General features: G+C 42.1%; 1 protein-coding gene across 2 annotated transcripts in view; it reads left to right on the top strand.

The window, feature by feature from the left end:
- Window positions 1–22,775, top strand: part of GARNL3 (GTPase activating Rap/RanGAP domain like 3) — a 147,701-nt gene that overhangs the window by 24,758 nt on the left and 100,168 nt on the right. For both annotated transcript variants that reach the window (XM_055336450.1, XM_055336443.1), the window contains exon 3: window positions 12,548–12,617. In XM_055336450.1, coding sequence (XP_055192425.1) covers window positions 12,548–12,617 — 70 coding nt within the window. The remainder of the gene's footprint in view (window positions 1–12,547; window positions 12,618–22,775) is intronic.

Raw genomic sequence — 22,775 nt, 5'->3', positions numbered from 1 at the left:
AGCCAAAGGCAGACACTTAACTGACTCAGCCACCCGGGGACCCCATGTGTATTTTCTCATTAAACCCAATAGCCCTATGAGGAAGATACCATGGTTATTGGTATTTGTTGAATTAATTCATTAATCAAGCCCATTTTACAGTTTCAAAACTGAGGACTCATGAAGGAGCGATCAAGCAGTGAACTAATGGTGGGCGACAGGGCTAAGTAAATACAGGCAATGCTTATGCACATAAAGTTTCTCTGTACATATGGATATTTAAGTTTAGGGTCAGAGTTCTATGTTTTCTCTCTATGACTTTTTAAAGAATTTTTTGTGCCATAATTTACATGCAATAAACTGCAAGGACCTTAAGTATACAGTGGGATGAATTTGGCACTTGTACCCGATCCACTTTTTAATGTTACAGCACCTGTCACTTGCACTTAATCGTATTACCTGCTTATTGAAAGACACCAGCTACCAGGCATAGGAAACAGGAACTTCATGAACTGATGGCTAGTAAATGAGGTCACCATTCTTCCATTGCGATGGCTCCCATAGCATTTGCTTTGTTTGCTCATATTACTGGCATCATATTAATCTCTGAAATGAATTTTCTCATATTAATCTGAAGCAACATTTATAATATCCTTATGTCTGACTCAAGACAAATTTCATGAATATGCTGTCTAATGGAGTTCACTTCCAGCAGCAGCTGATAGTGAAATTGAGAGCACATGGGGGTGCTCTCCAAGGTTGACCCTAGAGAAAGTTATGAAACAGCCTATGTATTCACCCTACCCAATCTAGCTCCTGTGTTACTCCTGGCCCCTGGTAAAGAAGAAAAGCCCTAGGAGACAGGATGGCTCTCCTCAGATATTTGAAGGGCTTTCCTATAGCCCTTGTTTTATATGGCCCCAAAGAGTGAGCTGGCTTATTTTCATTCATTCATTCATTCTTACACAACCCCACTAAGAGCTGACTCTGTACCAGGTATTATGTTAAGTGCTGAGGTTTTGCATTGAGCAAAACCAAGGAAGATCCTGCCCCTACCAAGTTTATACTCTAATGGAAGAGGCAGGTTAATCTAACTCCTTCTTTAGAATTTCTAGACTGAGAGCAGAAGGTGGGTCAGGAAGAAGGAGGTGTTTGGAAAGAGCATTACAGATCCTAAGATGAGAAACCCAGAAGCTGCTCATGAGCTGAAGAAAAGGAAGAAAGGCAAAGTGGCTGAAGTGTTCAGAGGAAGGGGAGCAGGCTCCACCCCACAGTGATGGGGATGTGTGGAGGGTGGCCTGTGATGGTAAAGAAATTGTAGAAGAGTGAAAGTGTAAAGATGTAGGACCAGCTGGTGAAAATCCAGGTGTGAGGGACTTTAATTCACTCCAGGAGAAAACTTTAATAGCCAGAATGGAGGGCCTTGGGGCATACCATGTTTATGATCACTAATGGTGTGGAAGTACAGAGTATCTGGTAGAGAATACACAATCACAGATAACAGATTGGACCCCATATGGTCCCCAAATCTGTGGCGCTGGAGGTCTCTGGAAGTCTCTTCACCCTAAGACTGTATGATGAGGAGACAGGAAGACTGAGGAGGCTGTTGCTGGCATCTGGGATTCAGACAATGAGGACCTGCTGGACGGAGGGACTGGGCTGGCTGAGGAGGGGGATGGTCACTGGTGATGTTCGAGGATGGACAGCAGAGCTTGAAAGGGAGATGTCAACAGCGATTCATTCCATAGCCTGGAGATTGTAAAAATAATTGAGTGCTGGTGGAAGTGAGAAACCACTTGTTGGATCAGTTTCAGAAAAACAACACTGACCTCTGATGCTTCTGGGACAAGTAGGGAAGGTAACCGAGCATACATCAAGCCCATAGTTATAAATTTGAGATTTGTCAGTAATATCGATGCCCTAAAAATGAAGTCCTTCAAAAGATGGACTTTAGGGAGCACTTCATGTTTGGGAACTAAAAGAGAAAGAATGAGCCAGTGAAAGAGGCAGAGATGAAATGGTTCTATAGGGTTCTGTAGAGGAGATGCCTTCCTTTGGCAACTAGTGGGTAGGAAATGGGTCTACCAGCATTCCTCAGGCCATCTTTGGGATTTATTTTGGTTAAAAATACAGGTGCCTTGGTGGCTCAGTCAGTTAAGCATCTGCCTTTGGCTCAGGTCATGATCTTAGAGTTCTGGGACTGAGCCCCACATCAGGTTCCCTGTTCAGCAGAAAGCCTACATTTCTCTCTGTCTCTGCCCTTCCCCTCTGCTCATGCTCTGTCTCAAATTAAAAAAAAAAAAAATCCTAAATATATGGGTGCTTAGATCCCACTCCTGAAGATTCTGATAGAGGAGGTTTGGGGTAGGGACTGGGTATTTATATATTTAGGTGAATTTTTTTTAAAGATTTTATTTATTTATTCATGGGAGACACACAGAGAGAGGCAGAGACATAGGCAGAGGGAGAAGCAGGCTCCCTGCAGGGAGCCCAATGTGGGACTCGATCCCAGATGCCGGGATCACAACCTGAGGCAAAGGCAGATATTCAACCACTGAGCCATCCACGTGCCCCTTTAGATGAATTTTTTTTAAAGCAAACTAAAACACTTGCAGGGAGTGACAGGAGACTGTCTTTACGACATTGTGTAAATGTCGTAAAATCCTTGGTGAAGGATTTCTTTTCTTTTCTTTTTTTTTTTTTTTTTTTTTTTTTTTTTGTGAAGGATTTCTTAAGTCAGAAAAACAAACACCAAAAAGGAAAAGATTGAAAATCTTTACACTAAAAATTTTAAATGTCTGCAGGATAAAAGATACCAGGAGCAGGTTTTTAAAAGAAAAACCAGTTTCAGGGGATCCCTGGGTGGCTCAGCAGCTTAGCGCCTGCCTTCAGCCCAGGGTGTGATCCTGGAGTCCCGGAATCAAGTCCCACATTGGGCTCCCTGCATGGAGCCAGCTTCTCCCTCTGCCTGTGTCTCTGCCTCTCTCTCTCTGTTTCTCATGAATAAATAAAATCTTAAAAAAAAAAAGGAAGGAAAAACCAGTTTCCCAGAAAACATCTGTGATTTATTAACCAGAAAGTATTGGTATTCAGAACATACCAATAATTCTTACAGATCAATTAGGGAAAGACCAACAATCTAATGAAAGGGAATGGACAAAGAATCAGAAATAGGCAAATCATGGCTGCCTGGGTGGCTCAGTCAGTTAGGTGGCTGCCTTAAGCTCAGGTCATGATCCCAGAGTTCTGGGATCAAGCCCCGGATCAGGCTCCCTGCTCAGTGGGGAGTTTGCTTCTACCTCTGCTCCTCACCCCACCCATGCTCTCTCTCTCTCTCTCTCTCTCTCTCTCTCTCTCTCTCTCCCTCCCTCCCTCTCTCTTTCTCTCAAATATATATTTTTTCATATGGGTCATATGTGCATCATATGTTGCACTCCTAGGTATGTCATCTAGGGATGTGATTGCCATTGTACTGAAGGAGAAATGTAAAAGGATGTGATTACAGTGCTGTGTAAAGACTGAAAACAATTCAAATGTCCAACAGAAGGAAGATGAACAATGGTACATTAATCCAGAAGGATACTCTACAGCAGCATATGTGAACAAATCAGAGCTACAGGTATCAACATGTACAAATATCAACAACAAATTGTTCCATCAGAGAAGCTAGTTGTGGTAAGACATGCATAGGAATGGTATTTATTTGTGTAAAATTTTAAAACATGCTAAGTATTACTGTATATTGGTTATGAATAAGCATATAGTACAAATAGAAAAATATGAGCAGGAAAGTATAAGCCAAATTATGTTGTGATTATTTCAGGGGAGGGAGAGATGACAGTAGGATCAGAGAGGGGTACCCAGGGGTTTCAAGTCTGTCTGTAAATATTCATTGTATTATTTGTTTTTCTATGTCTTGATACATTTCATAATAAAACAGAGAAAAAACCCAGATGATTCCGGTATATAGCTAGGCTTGAGAACTAGCTATATAGAATCAGTGCTTCCCCAAGCTCAGTTTGCCATGCTATTCCATTTCATTAGGTCTGGGGCGGGGCCTGAGAGTCTGCATTTCTAACTGGCTCAGGTCCAAGGACCACACCATTCTAGGTCACAAGTGTCAGAATGACCTAGTTGTTCTCTAGTATTATTGCCACATAGGGGGCTGTTCAGAAGCACCTACTCTGGATAGCATGCCTCCCTTCAGGCTCTGGGTGTTGTTGGAGGCACATCTTGTGTATCTCTGTGGAAAATCTTTGAGGACCTAGGGAAACAGACCTTGGAAGGATTTCCCTGAAGAAGTAAAATCTGCAGGTGATCCAGGGAGGTATGCAGCGACATATATTGTCTGTTGATTTTTTTTTCTTTAAGCCAGTTTCTGTTTAACACTTTGTGGTCATGCCTGTGTAGGTCTCCTCTGGGCAAATTATACTGGGAGCTGGAAAGCCCTCCAGTCTTGACATTACAGGAAAAGAGAAGCTCGGAGCAATGGAGAGTGGTGGATTTGATATTCAAGAGCAGAGAGCAGATGCACAGTCATTACACTTGCAGGAATCTTCTTGTAGGTTGTGATTCCTGGCTTTCTGAATGGTGGGTCTTGAGCTAAGAAAAGTGTGACAGGCTTCTGCTCTGGGCACCCACACCTGAAGATTGCATATGCTACCCATGAGGGGATAAAAAGAGGCTGTTTTACAGTTTACCATATTTGCTATACACAGGTGTGCTTTGCTTGCACAATATTTTAGTTCCGGTGAAGTCCTGTGTATGTGAAATTTCCCACTGGAAATGTAAGCCCTGCAAAAGCAGGGACCACACATCTCAGGTTTAGCACCTGAGCCCGATACCTGGTAACTCCTAGGTACTCAGTAAATATTAGAGAATGAGTGAAAGAATTTTGACTCAGATACTATTGTTGGGTTTTTTTTAATGAAAATTTTTATTGTGAGAGAATCACAGATTCATAGGAAGTTGTAAGAAAACAGATGGGACACCTGACTGTCTCAGTTGGAAGAACATGTAACTCTTGATCTTGGGGTCGTGAGTTCAAGCCCCATGTTGGGCATAGAGCTTACTTTAAAAAAAGAAATAACGGAGATCCCGTGTGCCCTTTACCCAGTTTCCCCCAAGGTCACATCCTGCATCACTGTTGTACAGTATCACTGCCAGAAAGCTGTTGTCAATAGAGTTCACTGGTCCTTGGTTTCCTGTTTTATATACAGTTCTGTCACATGGGTGGGTTTGTTTAGCCACCACCACAGGCCAGGTAGGGAATGGCTTCATCACCGCAGGCTCCCTGAGCAGCCCTTCATAACCATACCCACCCCCCTACCATCTTGTCATTTCAATAATGTTATATAAATGGAATCACACAGTATGTAACCTTTTGGGGTTGGCTTTTGTTCACACACCATAATTCCCCCCAAATTTGTATTACATTGACGAGCAGTTTGTTCTTTTAATTACTGAGCAATGCTCCATGGGATGGATACATCATGGTTTGTTTAACCATTTGCCCTTTCTTTAAAAAAAAAAAGAAGATTTTATTTATTTATTCATAAGAGATACAGAGAAAGGCAGAGACATAGGCAGAGGGAGGAATGCGGGACTTGATCCTGGGACCCTGGGATCTCTACCTGAGCCAAAGGCAGACACTCAACCACTGAGCCACCCAGGTGCCCCTGCCTTTTTAAAATTTTATTTAAATAATTAATTATCTGAGAGAGTGCACAAACCAGGATATAGGGGCAGAGGGAGAGGGAGAGAAGCAGACTCCCAGCTAGTGTGGAGCCTGACTTAGGGCTCAATCCCACATGACCCTGAGATCATGACCTAAGCCAAAATCAAGAGTCAGATGCTTAACCGACTGTGCCACCCAGGCGCCCCCTAACCATTTACCCTTTCAAGGACTTCTAGGATTTTTCCAGCTTGAGGCTATTCGGAAGAAAACTGCTACAGAACATTTGTGTACAGATTTTTGTGACTATCCATTTTCATTTCTCTGGGATAAATGCCCAAGAGTAATTATTGGGTCATAAGGGTAACTGCATGTTTAATTTTACAAGTCACTGCCAAATTGTTCTCCAAAGAGGCTTAGCTTACCATTTTACTTTCCCACTGCAATGTGTGAGAGGTCCAGCTGCTCCAATCCTCACCAGCATTTGTTAGGGTTGCTGTTTTTATCTAGAGATTTCAGAGGCACTAGTAGGGATCATTATCGAGAGGAACCTTGCAGGGAATTACCCTAAGACTTGAACGATAGTAGAGAACCAGGTGAATTCCAGGGACATGTGTCTTTGTCAGAAACTTTGTATATACATTAATACTGTAGGAGGAATGCATTCCAGAATATTGGAGAAAAGAGGATTCTAGTGAGAAAGATGTCTTAGTAGAGGTGAAAGTAACAGCAGTTGCATCCAAGGGCTGTCAGAATATCTAATGGCAGGTGGGGGGTGAGGAAGAGAAAGGAGTAGGAGGCAGGAACCCACCTGAATGTAGGCAGAGCAAAGGTGAGCAGACATTATCAGTTATTCATAATTCATTTATTCAGCCAATATTTACTGAGCAGCCGGCTATGAAATAGGTGCTCTGTAAGACACACAAGGCATGGTGATGACCAAGATGGATAAGTCAGTGGCAGTTGGAATAACCAATATCTGTTTAGTGGCTACTATGTGTCAGGTGTTGTGCTAAGCACCTTATGGTATCTTTAAATCCTAAAACTGGCTATTTTCAGCCCGTGTTACAGACAAGGAAGGAGGCTCAGAGAGGATAAGTAACTTGCTTGAGGTTGCAGAGCTGGTGTGCCATAGAGTTGAGATCCAAATCCATGCTAAACTTAAGATCCTGGTCCAAGGAACACAGGATCCTGCAACCCCAGATACATGACAGGGGAGCAGGGAGCTGTCTGAAGCAAGAATCAAGGGGCTCTGATTTCCAGGGCTCCTTACACTCTACAAATCTTCCTGCTTAATTCTTCCTTTCTGGTATCTTAAATGTCTTCGAAAGAGGACCGAATTCTTCCATGTCATTGTTGGAAATTAATGTATAATCACATCTCTGCTTTCTGCTTTCTTGGTGTCACTTACCTTCAGGAGAGACAACTGGTCCCTTCTGTGCAATAAGCTGTCCTGGCTCCTGGTGTTAGGAGGCTCAGGCTCTGTCCAAGCCCACATCTGTAGTCTGACACATTTTTTAGCCTCTCTGTTCCTCAAATAGGGGGATCTCCTCCATCTGTCTATTACTTTCTGTTTCTCAAGAGGGCTGAGGCTTTGTCCTGGAGTTCCTCACCCTGAACCCTGCTGTCCATAGACTCCTGAAAATCTGCCTGTTGCTTTTCACAAATTCTCTCTGTTGACCCAGGAAGAGTCCTTGTGCTCACTGTTGGCTTTAACTACTCCAGCAAGGCTGGAAATGACCAGGACCTGGATTAGTGGGGTCTGGCCGGGCGTCAGGGTGAATCACTAATCTCTAGGTCAGTCAAGTAAAGGACCCATATCACTGAAAATCAGCTTCCTTTCTTTCCTTATTTAATTTGACTCTTTGGAGGGGATTGTCTGCTTTCTGGGAATCTGACTTATATAATGGTAATTTTTGTAGCCTCTTTGTGGGGCTGGAAATCTTTGCTCTCATCCCAGGCCTTATTTAGAGAGGTAACATGAAGGTCCTCAGCCCTGTGCATGCTTTCAAAGTGTGATCCAGTGTCCTCACACATTAATTTGCTAAAACAGAGTTTCTATTTAGAGCCCAGAACACATTGCATGTGAGTGAGAAACTTGAACTCTCTCATTCTTTTTTGCACCTGCCCTGTGTTGGTGACATGCTCTTGGGTCCCAAGTACTTTCTAGGTGGGGCCACACTGCTAGGGGCAGTCCTTTGAGAGAGGAGACATCGTGCTGAACTGTGACGTTGCACTTAGCCCTGTCCAGAAAGGCCTGTTGCTTGGCCCCAAACCTATTCTTCTGCTGTGGGGGTGTGGTGTCTTATTTAGAACTCTTTAAAAAGTGGGTAATCGTCTATGGCAAATGTCCCTTCCCAAAGCTTTAACAACCTTGAAAATCATACCGCTAATAAGAGCAGTAATGCAATAGTTAACACTTATTGAGTGGTTTTTATGTGACAGATCTTGTGCTTTTTTTTTTTTTAAGATTGTATTTATTTATGAGAGACACAGAAAGAGAGAGAGGCAGAGACACAGGCAGAGGGAGAAGCAGGCTGCATGCAGGGAGCCCGTTGTGGGACATGATCCTGGTACTCCAGGATCGCGCTCTGAGCCGAAGGCGCTTAACCACTGAGCCACCCAGACCTTGTGCTTAAAATAAACTTTTATTTATTCTTTCTGATTTATTCCTTCTAAGTAGGCAATACTTGATTACACATTTTACACATTGCCCAGGGAGGTTAAGAACTTATATATCTGTGACTGAATCACATGTTCGTAAGGACTATTTCACACGTCCTCCCATTAAAACAAATAAGGCCTTGTCCCTCCTTATGTAAGTACTGCAGAATGGCTGACGGGTTTCCCAGGGGTTCCAGAGTCATCTGGAAGAGCAGGATTCTTCAAAACACTGTCTGTGGACCACCTGCATCAGAATTCCCCCAGCTGCTTGTGAAAATCACAAACGTGCTGAGTCACAACCTCTGGGAATAGAGCCAGGGAATCTGCATTTTTAGAAAGCTTCCCCCAGGGATTCTGATGGACTCAAGTATTTCCATTGGCTTATTCATCCCAGTTCATTGGGAGGCCTGGAACCAGCAAAGGGAATTTGCGAGGCTGTACAGAAGAGGCTGGACAAACTTTTTTCTGTAAAGTGCCAGAGAGTAAATAGCTTGAGCTCTGTGGGCCATACATACAGTTGCAGTGGCTCAACGCTGCCCTGTCGTGATGCAAAGCCCTCCCAGACTACCTGTAGCCAAAGGGCGTGGCATATTCCAATAAAACTTCATTTGCAGTAACAGGTGGTTGGTGGCCATAGTTTGTTGACCCCTGAGAATCCTCTGGGCTGCCAGCCCTCTGCCCACCCATTATTGTGTGAGTTATTCTTCTCCTGTCTGTTAACTACAGAGAACCATACCCATTAAGATAAAATCACCTGTTGTAATAAACTCTGAATCTTCATGCCATAAAATAATCAAAGTTATTTTTCACTCATGTCACTTGGTATCTTCTCTGTGGACATGTAGGGAGCAAGCCTTCTTCTTGTCCTGGCTTCACCCGTCTTGGTCCTCACAGCCCTCTCCATTCAGCCAGCAGGTGAGCAAAGAGAGCAAGGATTGATTCTCTGTGGGAAATTTTTATGGGTGAGGTCTGGAAGAGTTACGTCTCCCTCATTTCTGCCCACAATAGAACTCCTACTGTTTGGAGTCCAAAAATGATGGTTTCTTAAGCCTGTGAGGCCCTTGATCTCTAGACTCTCTCTGTTCCCTTCCTTTGTGTGAAACCCATCTGGCTCTTGCCTGGGCTCTGTCTCTCCTTTGTAAAAAAAAAAAAAAAAAAAAAAAAAAAACTTTGCCAAGGTCAGCTAGTAGGAGGTACACACAGCATCACTATCCTGCCACTTTTTCTAGGGCTGCAGGCTCAGAAGGCACAGGTTCCCCTTCTACATCTGCAGGTATAAGTTTTATCACATATTTTGCCACTGTGTTACATAGATCTCCATCTTCCCAGCCTCCAGGGTCAATTTCCTCACTGACAGCTACCTACCTACCAAGCAGGTGCCATATACTCTAGGTTGCTATGGTAGCACCCCGCTGCAAGATACCCACTTGCAGATTAGTTCGGGTGACAAGGCAGCTTTAACAGGTAAGCCTAAATTCTTTGGGGTTAACACAAGTCAGTGTTTATGTCTTGTTCACAGCATATTCTAATATGGATGTTCCTGGAGGTGCAGCCTTCCACTTGGTCTTTCAGAGACCAGGTTTTTCCATCCTGAAGCTCTGCCCTCCTGCAGGTCCTTATAGTCCTCTCCACCCTGTTGGCCAAGGGGAAGGAAAGTAAGGGCCTCTCATAGGCTGTGCCTGGAAATGGTACATAGCGCTTCAGCCCATACTCTCTTGGCCAGAGTTCAGTCATGTAGCCACACTGCAAGAGGGGCTAGGAAATGTCATCTAGTGACAAGCCCAAGAGGAAAAAGAGGATAGGTTTTGGCATGCACACAGCAGTGTCTTAGGCCAGTACTGTCTGGATGGAATAATGACCACTGGCTTATGAGGGAGTCTGTCAACAGGTGGCCGGCCTGGTGCTCACTGGTGGTGCTCTCAGGAACTAGCGAGTAAGATCCAAATGATATACAAATACTTGCATTAAGACAACAAACATTTTGCCCATGTCCACTCTGTGCCAAACAGTAGACCAGACCTTAGGACCCAGAGGAGAACAAAGCTCCTCTGGGAGCTCTCAGTGACTCCTTTAATCACTTCTCTTGTCCTGGGTATCAAGAGGCCAGAGAGCCTGAGGAGGGAGTAGATGGAGGTGGAAGGGCTTCATAACATGGTGGGTTGAGTGCCTCCTACAGCCACAGAAATGCACCCCATATAGTTCACCCTGGCTCTCTCCATTAGCAAGCACTGTCCCTGCAGTTTATTGCATAAAATGTTATTAGAGGGGGAAACCGGCAACTGATAGCAGATGTTCTGTTTCTATCTCTCTGGGTTGTTTTCATAGGGCACTCTTTGCTCGCTATGAAGCTTCTAAGGATGTGTTTGCCCCAGGATTCAGGATTGTCATCTTTTTTTGTGTTAGCTTCTGGCTGTTGGCAAAGTTAGCGAGCTGGCACTGTGTCTCAGAGCGCCCTTGGTGATGCTTCTGGTGGCCCGGGAAGGGCCCCCCAGCCCAACATCCTTGCTCCTCTCATGATGGTGGTCAGTTGTGTTAGAAGCTGCAGGGAGGGGGGTGGTACTACTGCTAAAACTGAAGAGGTGGACTGAGCTGGGCAGACAGAGCTTTCAGGCACCAGTCATTGGGCCTTCGCTCTGTGCCCCACCTCTGGCTCCATGCAGAGATGCTATTGTCGCTGAAGTCCACTCTCTCAGTAACGCAAGGCCGCTGGGGAAGGATCCTGAAAGTGTTACATAGGGCACTGGCAATATTCTCCAGGAGGGTTTTCAAAATGGGCTAAGAAAATAGGCATAGAGGACATTTGAATACAGACCGGAATAGGTCATGGAGGGAAATTTTAAATCTCTTTCAGAGATTTTTTTTAGAGGGTAGAAAATCCTGTTGCTAGAAGCAGGATGGCAGCCTGGGAAATAAGTGGGGCACTCTTCCAAGTTGCATTTGTTAATTTGTTGCACAGTTTCTGCTAAGGAAGTAAGGACTACAAAAGGTTAAATTTCTCATATAAGATTAATTCACTCATCTCTGTGAAATGGTGGAAGCAGAATACCAATAGACCCTCATTTCTTTCAGGCTGTCTTGCTTGGAGCCTATCAAATAGTGTCCTGGCAAAGAGTCAGGTCTGTGGATGCTAAATAGCAGAGTCAGTCTCTTTCTGAGCATGCCAAGAAGGCTGTAATTTAGAAAATGTAGCTACTTTTTAAGGAAGGATGAAAAGGTACAAAATGCACCTCTCTTTGCATGTTAGATCCCAAATATTTTGGAGAGATGAAACATGTAGCTCCTGTGCAATTTTCTTTTCTATGATTCAGTAGTTATTTGCATGACATATGAGAACAAAACTTGTTAAAGCTGCTTGCATCTGTGGATCTCCGGTGGTTTCAGGAGCACCGCTTGGAGTCCCAAATATACTAACTCAGTCGATAAGATATGTGTCTTTTGAGTGGAATTCTGCATTCAAGATGTAAATGCAGTAAGAGTTTTGCCCTTGTTTTAATTGCTCTTCTTTACAATGCGTGTGTTTTTTCTTATCTGATTTAAGCCTTCTGGTGGGGGTAGGGGGGGTGGCTGGGGAAAGTATTAGCTACTGTTATATAAAAATTAAATATCCTTAAAGTTAGATTTTTAGATTTTCTGTCAGTTCTGCTCTTTTTTATTTTTTTCATATTGTCATATTATCATAAATTAAAAGGGGTGGGGTGGGGCCTAGCAGGATTTTGAAGTTTCTTCTTCCTATTTAAAGTTTCATTTCTGCTCTGTAGCATCAAATAAGGCTGGTTATTTTATTTTATTTTTTTTTTAAGGCTGGTTATTTTAATGTTGAATATTTGGGACAAAGAGGCTCTCTTAAACGAAAGATAATTGCAAGCTTTATCCCTCACCTCAAGTTTACTGCAGGGTCTTTCATCCCCTTTGGTTATACAGAAATGAAATTATAAACCACCAGTAGCCTTGGAAATTTCAGTCGATTCCAAATGACTAAATATTTAATTCAATCATTGCCTATACTTCCAGGAATGACTCGGGTGTTTTTCTCTTTACTGAGGGCTCCACGAACGCCGGGCTCTGCAATGGCTGCTGAGGACTGTGTCTGTTGCAAGGAGGCTCCCCTGCAGTGAGGAGCTGGGGCAAGCCTGTTCCATAGCAGCCCTTTTTGCAAATGGTAGTCGATTTTTGCAGAAGGTTTGTGGCCAGATCGCTATGTATAATACTGATGAAGCATTTTTGTTCCAGCTCTGTCTCGGAAGACCTAGGCTGTAGACGTGGGGATTTCAGTAGGAAACATTATGGATCTGTGGAGCTGGTAAGTTTACACTGTCTGTTCAGTGGTAGTACATTGATTTAGATTTAGAGCATCGCCAAGCTCATCAGATCTTTTGTTGTATATTTACTGCCAGACCATGTGGGTACAGTGTGAGGCTTGGATGGGAATAAATGACTATTGAAAGGCCATAATAATCTTTATCTGTTTTATTGTTATGTACTCTTAATCTGTCTGTGCCTCCCAGTTTGTTAAAAATATGTGGTGGCTTGGTATTTTTCTCTGGTGCATATAATTGAGGTATATAATTAAGTTAAATGATTTATGAATGAAGAGAGGCAGTGTTTTTTATATTATCTTATTCCTAAAAGTTGATAAATCTAGTTTTTGAGGTTTAAATAGTTTTGACGTTTAAATATTATTGAAATACATATTCTGATTTTCTGTACCTTTTCTGGGATAGGAGTTAGAATATTTATGAGATTCTTTTCCTTCCTGTTAAAAGTATATTTGTTGGGTTAGAATATACTGTAGCAGATGATAGATACCTGGAATGAAAATACCCACATTTTCCTTATGAGAGACTAGGGTTTATGTTACAATCTTTTAAAATAGTATGTTTTCATTTTAAAAGAGGAATAATGAAGACCTATTTTAGCCTCAGTTTTTTAAAAGACAGAATTGTGATTCCCCCTCCCCCAACGCCAATTGCATGGAAATTTGAACAAATTTTCAGGAAAATGTGCTCATATAATTCTCTTTATTATTTAACACCTAATATTAAAAACATTGAATTTTATTATTTCTATCTATTTACAAAAAATGGTTGCTTGGCTCTATTTGTGCAGTACCCAATTTTCCTCCATTAATATATGCTGCATTCTTGCAGGGTTTAACTAATAGGAAAAATTATACCAGAGTTGTGTACCAGTAGCATTCTTTTGAATTCACTCATATATTATAGACTTGACTGTGTATCTGGCCCAGGGCTGAATATTCTTGAAAATATAAAATAAGTAAAAGATTTGGTCCTTGTTCTTAAGGAGCTTACTGTCTTGAGTTGGACAGATAAGATATATAAAATATCTAGAAAATGAATTTAGTCACATAAAAGACACATTGATTGACTCCATCAATGTGTGCTCTGTGTCAGTCGCTAGTGGCACCAGGCCAACTCAGACCACCGCCTCTCCTGAAGGAGCATGTGTATAACTATAATTCGGGGCAGGGACTCGTGAATATTGTGAGAGGGCTACAGATAGGGTACCGTGGGGGTGAAGAGAAGGGAGAACATGACCCATCCTAGCCGGGGATCTCGGGGAAGCAGCCTGGAGGGCCTCTTGGAGGCTGTAGGACGTGGGTTGGAGGTAAAGAACACAGACAGTAGATATTTGCAAACAATGTGATTCTTGGCAGTGATGTATTCCAAGGGCAGTGAGCAAATGGCCCTGCCTAGCAGAGTGTGTGAGGCAACAGAGCTGACTGGCCACAAAGCAACCAGGCTTTGAAATCAGGCCTGGCTTCATATATCAGCTCCACCACCCACTGTTGTCTATGGACCCTGAACCCCAGTGGTGCTTAAGAACTTGTGCTCTGGAGTCATTTTGTTTCTTCATTTCCTAGTTGTTTGATCTTCTTTTGGCCTCAGTTTTCTCATCTGTGGGGATATTACATTAATATATATTATATAAGCGGGGATGTTAATATTACAGGGTTGTCAGGAGGTTAAGTGAGATGATGCACGTAAACCTGGTCCACGTTAGCTAGCTGTGGTGGTAAAGATGAAATTTGGTAACAAAAGTAGAACCTTGGACCTGATCCAATAAGTCATATGAAGCTCTTGTAAACAGTGAAAGTGGTGTTGGGGAAGACAACAAAGGTGGCAAAGATGGACCGTTTATAGACTCGTGGAAACCACAGACTGTTGGACTGGTAAGGTACTTGAGAGCAATACTTGTCAAACCTGAGCAGGCATCTGCATCAAGTGGAGAGTTTATCAAACAGACTGCTGGGCCCCCATCCCCAGAGTTTCCAATCTGGTAGGTCTGGGGTTGGTCAGAATTTGCATTTCTAGCAAGTTCTTAGAGGATGGTGATGTCTCTGGTCCCAGAACCACACTTGAAGAAATCCTGCCTTAGAGAAGCCCAGACTAGTCATCAGTTATACCCATTGACCAAAATTCTTCCTTCCATTTGTTCAGGTTTTCTTTCTGGAGCTGTGTGCATGCATGTGTTTCTAGCTGACTTTTTAAATAGTATAAAGTAAATTTTAAATACATTCTAAAATTCTGTGTATAATTCCCCTACTCCACAGCCACTTTATTCATCTCATTTTGTTACCTTCCAGTCTTTATAGCTACTAACTTCATTTCCACATAGCTATAATCAAATTACACATATAATTTTGTCTTCCTCTTTTTTCATTCAGTCATATTTTGTAAATGTCTTCTTGTTACATAGACCTCATGTTACCATTTTAAATAATTCTCTGGGGATGCCTGGGTGGCTCAGTGGTTGAGCATCTGCTTTAGCTCAGGTCATGACCCTGGGGTCCAGGATCAAGTCCCTCATCAGGCTCCTTGCAGGGAGCCTGCTTCTCCCTCTACCTATGTCTCTGCCTCTCTCTCTCTGTGTTTCTCATGAATAAATAAATAAAATCTTAAAAAAATTTATCTGAGTAATAGTTCCCCTCATTTTGGAAATTAGGTTGTTTCAACTTTTCCCTTGTCAGGAATGGCATGCCCTGGTGGTTGGAATGGTTGAGAAAAATCAAATGAGCCAAGTTCTATTTTTTGCCATCTAAAGATCTCTTGAAATTCTGACTCCAGTATTTTAAGGAAGATGTTTTCTCTCATCTATGACCAACAGAGAATTGTTCAATTAGAACTGTTTTTGTGTTTTCTAGGTTCATGAGAAAATAAGTTTTTTTAATTTTTATTTATTTATGATAGTCACAGAGAGAGAGAGAGAGAGAGAGAGAGAGGCAGAGACACAGGCAGAGGGAGAAGCAGGCTCCATGCACCGGGAGCCCGACGTGGGATTCGATCCCGGGTCTCCAGGATCATGCCCTGAGCCAAAGGCAGGCGCTAAACCGCTGCGCCACACAGGGATCCCAGAAAATAAGTTTAACTGTTTTTTACACACCTGGTTTGATGAATATTGTTGGAAACTCAGTAAATCTTGGGCATCTTGAAACTCAAAGTTTGTAGGAGGGTGCCCAGGAGTCTGCAAAATTGAAGCCTTAGCATAGGTTTATTTTGACTTTGAACAAATGAGGTAGAAGTCATTGCAAAGAACCAAACTTAGCTATTGACATCAATAACAAGGACAGATTTAAGGTCTCAGTTCCCTTGGTTTATTTTTTTTTTTTGTACTGTATTTATTGGTGGCCTATCTAACAGCTTCAGTTTGTTTCTCCAACCTAAGTAACTTTTATTTTTTTTTATTTTTTTTAATAAATTAATTTTTATTGGTGTTCAATTTACCAACATACAGAATAACACCCAGTGCTCATCCTGTCAAGTGTCCCCCTCAGTGCCCGTCACCCATTCACCCCCACCCCCCGCCCTCCTCCCCTTCCACCACCCCTAGTTCGTTTCCCAGAGTTAGGAGTCTTTATGTTCTGTGTCCCTTTCTGATATTTCCCACACATTTCTTCTCCCTTCCCTTATATTCCCTTTCACTATTGTTTATATTCCCCAAATAAATGAGAACATACACTGTTGTCTTTCTCCGATTGACTTACTTCACTCAGCATAATACCCTCCAGTTCCATCCACGTTGAAGCAAATGGTGGGTATTTGTTGTTTCTAATGGCTGAGTAATATTCCATTGTATACATAAACCATATCTTCTTTATCCATTCATCTTTTGATGGACACCGAGGCTCCTTCCACAGTTTGGCTATTGTGGATATGGCTGCTAGAAACATCGGGGTGCAGGTGTCCCGAGTTGCCTTGGTTTAAACTAAGTATGAGGAATGCCTGGGTGGCTCAGTGGTTGAGCATCTGCCTTCGGCTCAGGGCGTGATCCTGAGGTGCTAAGATTGAGTCCCACATTAAGAAGCTCCCTGCATGGAGCCTGCTTCTCCCTCTACCTATGTCTCTGCCTCTCCCTCTATCTCTCATAAAAAATAAATAAATAAATAAATAAATAAATAAATAAATAAATAAATAAATATAAATAAAGTAGGTATGAATTTGGTGAGAGAGAATGTGGAAGCTCAGACCTTTATAGACTAATGGAGGGGTTTCTTGGCACTTATCCAATACTCACATATTGAAGGCCTGTCCCCCACCACTATGCCAGGCATGGTACTGGGCACTGAGTGGAGGGATAAAGCAGTTTTTCTGCCCTCCTGGAGCTGTGGTCTGGCTGTAAGAACCAGCGGCCTCCAGCATTGATGCTTTGCCAGATTCCAGCTGTTCCCTGTCTTCATCAGGAATTGTTTCCTTGCAAGGAACAAAGATCCACTCAGTCCAGCTCAAGTCTAAAGCAATTCACTGGAAGCGTGTGGGTGAGGCTCACCAAAATGAAGCACAGGAAGCACAGCTGGGCCTCATGTGACCAGGAAGCCATCAGACTCTAGTTATTTTCTCGGGTTCTCTCTTGTAATTTCTCCTGTTCACTCTCCTGCATGTCAATGCCATCCTCTGCTGACCAGCTCCCCTGACTGCACAGTCGCCTCCCTCCTGTCTGCTTTCCCAGTGGTGGCAAGTTTGTTGTTTTTTTTTTAACACTTCTTTTTATCGTGGTCAAATATACACAACAGAAAATTTACCACTTTTAAGCATACAATTCAGAGGGCAGGAAGTACATTCGCAATGTTATACAACCATCATGATCAACCCACTATCAGAGCATTTTCCATCAGCCTAAAGAATAATAACTGTATCTATTAGATGGTAACTCTGTATTCGCCCTTCTGCCCCAGCTCCTGGTAACCTCTATTCTACCTCCGTCTCTGTGAATTTGCCTATTGTAGGGACCTCGTGTAAGTGGAATCCTACAATATTTGTCTGTTGTGTCTGGTCTATTTACCTAGCATGATATTTTCAAGGTTCATTCATGTTATAGCCTTTATCAGAATTTCATTCCCTTTTGTGGATGTATTCTATCCTTTGTATATATCACATTTGGTTTATCCATTTACCTATCTCATTCATCACTTGGGGGCTTGTACTTTTTAGCTATTGTGAGTAATGTTGCTGTGAGAATTGGTATGCTGGTCTGTGTTCGAGTCCCTGCTTCCAATTCTGCTGGATCTGTTAACTGAGAGTGGAATTACTATTTTTAGTGATAATTCTATTTTAACTTTTGAAGAACTCCCAAGCGTGTTTCTATTGTGGCTACACCATTTTACATCTCCACCATCGATGAACAAGGGTTCCAGTTTCTCCACAATCTCACCAATACTTGCTGTTTTGTTTAATAGCCATTCTAATGTGCTTAAAGAGGTGCCTCATTATGATTTGGCTTTCATGAGTAATGATGTTAAGCATCTTTTCATGTGTTTATTGGTCATTTGTATTTCTCCTTTGGAGAAATGGTATGGAATTTATTTACCTTCTTTGCCCATTTTTTAATCAAGTTGTTTGTTTTGTTGTTACTGAGTTACAGGAGCTCCTAATATATTCTGGATGTTAATTCCCTTATGAGATATGTGACCTGCAAATCTTTTTTCCTATTATGTGGGTTGTCTTTTTTTTTTTTTACTCTATTGACAATATCCTTTGATGCATAAAAGTTTTTAATTTTCATTAAGTCCAGTTTATCCTTTTTTTTTTTTTCTTTTGTCACCTGTGCTTCTGGTGTTGTATTCAGGAAGTCATTACCAAATCCAGTGTCAGGAAGATTTACCCCTGTGTTTTCTTCTGAGAGTTTGATACTTTTAGCTTTTACTTTTTTCCTTTGATCCATTTTGAATTGTTGTATGTGGTATATGATGTAAGGTTGGGATCCAACTACATTCAATAGGTTCATGATCTATTGGGAGTTATTTTGTGCATGTATGGAGTGACCTAGGAGTCTGGTTTCGTTATTTTGCATATGGATATCCAGTTTTCCCAGCACTGTTTGCTGAAAAGACTGTCCTTTCCTCATTGAATGGTCTTGGCACCCATGTCTAAAATCAACTGACCATACATGCAAGGATTGATTTGGGGGCTTTCTCTTCTATCCCATTAGTTTATATGTCTCTCCTCACACCAGAGCGGTGTTTTAAAATGTTGACAATCGGGGTGCCTGGTTGCTTCAGTTGGTTAAGCATCTCCCTTCAGCTCAGGTCATGATCCTGGGGTCCTGGGATGGAGCCCCTCCTTGGGCTTTCTGCTCAACAGAGGGTCTTCTTCTCCCTCTGCCCCTCCCGCCCCATGTGCATGTGTTCTCTCTCTCAAATAAATAAAATCAGTTTTTAAAATATTGACAATACAATATCTTTTCTTTCTGAAAACCCTTCATTGGCTGCCCATTTAAGTCCAGACCCTTTACAAATCACTACAAGAACTTGTGTGATCCTGGTTCCACCTTCCTCTTCTCCCTTCCCTAATGCTGGTCTCACAGTGCTTCACACATTGTTTGGATCTCTACAACACATTGAATTCTTCCCTGTCCCGGGGCCTTTGCACTTAATCTTCCTTCTGCCTAGAATGGGCTTTCCCATCATGTCTCATGGCTGGTCTCAGCTTAAGTGTCACCTTCTCAGAGAGGCCTCCCCGACCACCGTACCTAAAGTTGTCTTCCTCTCTGTGCTGTTCTCTAACTCAGCATCCTGTTTCTTTTCTTGATAGTATTTAGCACACTCTATTCATTTCATGTATTGGTTTACTTACTACTCTCCCGTCCACTAGAGATGAAGGTGGGAACCCTGTCTGTCATAATTTCTAGGACCTGGCATAGGGCCTGGCACATACTGAGTTCTTATTAAATGTTGTTTATTACTAAATTGACTTCCAGGCTTCCCCTCCCCCCCGATTCCCCTGGTCTTACAGCCCCAATGCCCATCACAGTCTGTTCATTCTTGCGCCCTAATTTCAGATTCCAAGTAGAATGTCATGGATTGGTTCCTGAACCATGGATGGTTCAGGTATCTATCCCTGATTCATACTGTTGTGTTCAGCAAAGTGGGGTCATATTTATACGTGGTATAAATATGGCCTTCTGGCCTCAGCACAGTTTGTGAATGTGTATTGCTGTACAGAAAGATGATTCTTGGCTAATAAGTGATTTAGCTACCCATCCAGCATCCCTGCCATCTCTGGAAAGGTTATAGACAAAATTCAGTTCAAATGGCATTACACCCCAAATGCATCTCTAACATCACCTCATATAGTAGATAATTAAACTCAAACTAAAAGCACCTGATGAAAGTTTCTTCTTCTGCCTGTGGACTGTTATCCTGGACACTTTTCAATTCCATAAACAAGGGTACAGTTTATAAGCTCCCTAAAAATAGGAGTCATGGTTCTTTAGTTACCACTCAGTCCCTAGCACCAAGCACAATGCTTAGCATTCATTACTTAGTAAATATTGACTGAATGAATGAATGGTTGAATTTGGTTCAAATAGAAATCAAGGAAAAGAATAACAACCCTCTTTGACCCCCCTCCCTCAGTATAATTGGACTCATTAGCTTGCAGTGCATTCCATCTAGAACATGACATTTTTCTTCTTGAGGAATTGGAAGTCTGGTCTCTCATGGCAGCATTCTCAGCAAGGCATAGCTATTATACCATTGACCATTCTTCATCACTTCATATGGAAATCTGTCAGGAAAGGCAAAGATTGTTTGTAGCTTTTATTGATCTTTTCTTGGCCTTTGACTCAATGGATATGAAACTGATGTGTTATGAATGATGAATGTTATGGACACAATATAGATCTCTGTCCTTCCAGCCCGCTGCTGATTCTCATATAACCCTACATCTTGATTCTTCCGGGGGTGCCACAGTCTGTAAGGTAATTTCAAGTCCAAATAAATACCATCCAATCCTTTTTAAACTTGTACCTTCATGACTCAAGCCCGCATTTGGATGAGTTATATGCTCCCCTGCTGTATAGGAAAGAACCATATAAATGCTTCTGTGAGGATGGCATTGTTTTTGTTGTGATGAACTTGGGGTGGCCTCAAAGGCTATCTGTTCTCCGTAATTACTATCAAAAGAACGGTTTATGGTGTACTTTCTTGGCATCTGCAGATTTCCATATTTGAGGTTTTGACTGTTGAGGACTCCTGCAGTCTGATATGTAGTGATTGGTATTTTTGCTCAGGCACGAATTTGAATTATGCCTGGGGGACTGTTGTACAGAAAGATGGGTCTTGGCTAATGAGTGATTTAGCTACCCATCCAGCATCCCTGCTACAGTGCAGCTTTGTTTTCTATTCAGGGTTGAGTAGGCCTTTTGTCTTCATAGGCGTTTTATGGGAGAAATTATATTCTATGTGGCATTACCAAATTGAGAGATTATTGAAGGTACCAGCATATTTCCCTCCGGAACATCAAAACATCAAGACTTAGACATTCTACAGCTAAAATCATCATTTTGGCAGATGTTCTCCAAAATGGAACTGGCTCGTATCTAAGTCTTAAATAGCAGGTTGACTCAGTTAGGTACCTCCAGGAACCTTTATCATAGAGCATTTGCCAGTAAATTAACATGCTTTAAAAGCATGGGTGCTTCTTCGGATATTTTTGGTGTCCTGGTGGGTGACTTTGAACCTTTCCCAGGCTAAAATTTAAAATTACTGCAACCATCTTCTGTGATGTAGAACTTGAGACTTTAATCCTGCAATTATTTATATATCATAATGGAACCAGAAATCTTATGATTATTATTTTATTATTAATTTTAACATTTATTGAACTTTTCCTATGTGCCAGTCACTGAGCTAAATGTTTTAGATGCATTTACCTGTTTGACCTTCACAGACAACTGTAGGCAATAGGTACTGTTTGATTATGTTACACGTCTTGGGTGTTCAGGAGCCATTTGTGGATATTGAATGGCTCCCTCATTTAACTGATGAGCTCAGATCCCACAGACCAGGTGAATGGTAACAGTGACATTTTAACCCAAGTCTGTGTGTCCCCAAGAGCCCCTGGGCCTAATTTCTCCATCTCTAAGCCCATGCTCTCACAGCCCCTACTGCTTATCAGATGTTTTCTAAAGAAATGAAGTTGATTGTTGGAGTGAACACTTCTGCTCTTAATCAACTGCATAGAGAAGCTGTGCTTTAGGTTTTAGTTCAAACGTATAATTTCAGACTCTCTTCTAGCCAAATCTTGATTTTAAGAAGAATGTTGATTAAAAAAAATTATCCAAAGAGATATCCATGCCATAAATGGCTTAAATTTAATTCCTGGATTAATCTAAACCATAAGATAGCTACAAACACTTGACCTGCCATCCTTGGCCTCTCTTAGACTCATTTGTCTTGGTCTGTGCCTTGGCGTTATGCCCTTAGCTTGCCCTGATGGACAGAATGGAACAGAGCCATATGGACCTAGATGGTGTGTCTCATGTAGGATGCTCTTGAGGATTTTTCTCAGTGTGCCACAAAGTGTTACTTTTAAGAGGGCCTAAGAAAAAAGTCTTGCTCAGGACCAAAAAATATGATGCTTCTCCTGAGAAGTTACTTTGTTGTTAATCTTATAGGCAGTAGAAATCCTGTAAATAAGTTGGGGTTTTGCCTCTTTGCATTGGCCTCCAGGAAGCTCAGAGCCCCATTTATAGCTTGCCTCTAACTGCGTTAAAGGACTTTATAGCATACATCTTAATCTGATTCTCTTGTTTTTACTTTAGTTCCTGACATCTAATTTGCCCTTGTTCTGACTTGCTCTGTATCTAATTTTATCCTTTGAGTAAGATATATCTCAGAAGGGGTACTTGCATGGCTTAGCTGATTAAGTATCTGACTCCTGACTTCTGTTCAGGTCATGATCTCAGGGCCGTGGGATCAGGCCCTCCACTGGGCTCCACACTGGGCCCATGGAGCCTCTTGGGATTCTCTTCTTCTCCCTCTGCCCTTCCTTCCTCCTCCCCTTCATTCATGTGAGCTTGCTCTCTCTCTCTTTCTCTCTTTCACTAAAAAACAGACAAAACATATTTTGGTAAGCTGCTTTAAACATTTTTTTAAATTTTATTTACTTACTCATAAGAGACAGAGAGAAGGGGTGGGGGGGCAGAGATATAGGCAGAGAGA

This window comes from Nyctereutes procyonoides, unplaced genomic scaffold, assembly GCF_905146905.1.
Source record: "Nyctereutes procyonoides isolate TBG_1078 unplaced genomic scaffold, NYPRO_anot_genome, whole genome shotgun sequence".
In the NCBI taxonomy this organism is placed as follows: Eukaryota; Metazoa; Chordata; class Mammalia; order Carnivora; family Canidae; genus Nyctereutes; species Nyctereutes procyonoides.
The sequence above is the reverse complement of the archived record's forward strand: the minus strand, read 5'-3'. Positions and strand labels throughout refer to the sequence as shown.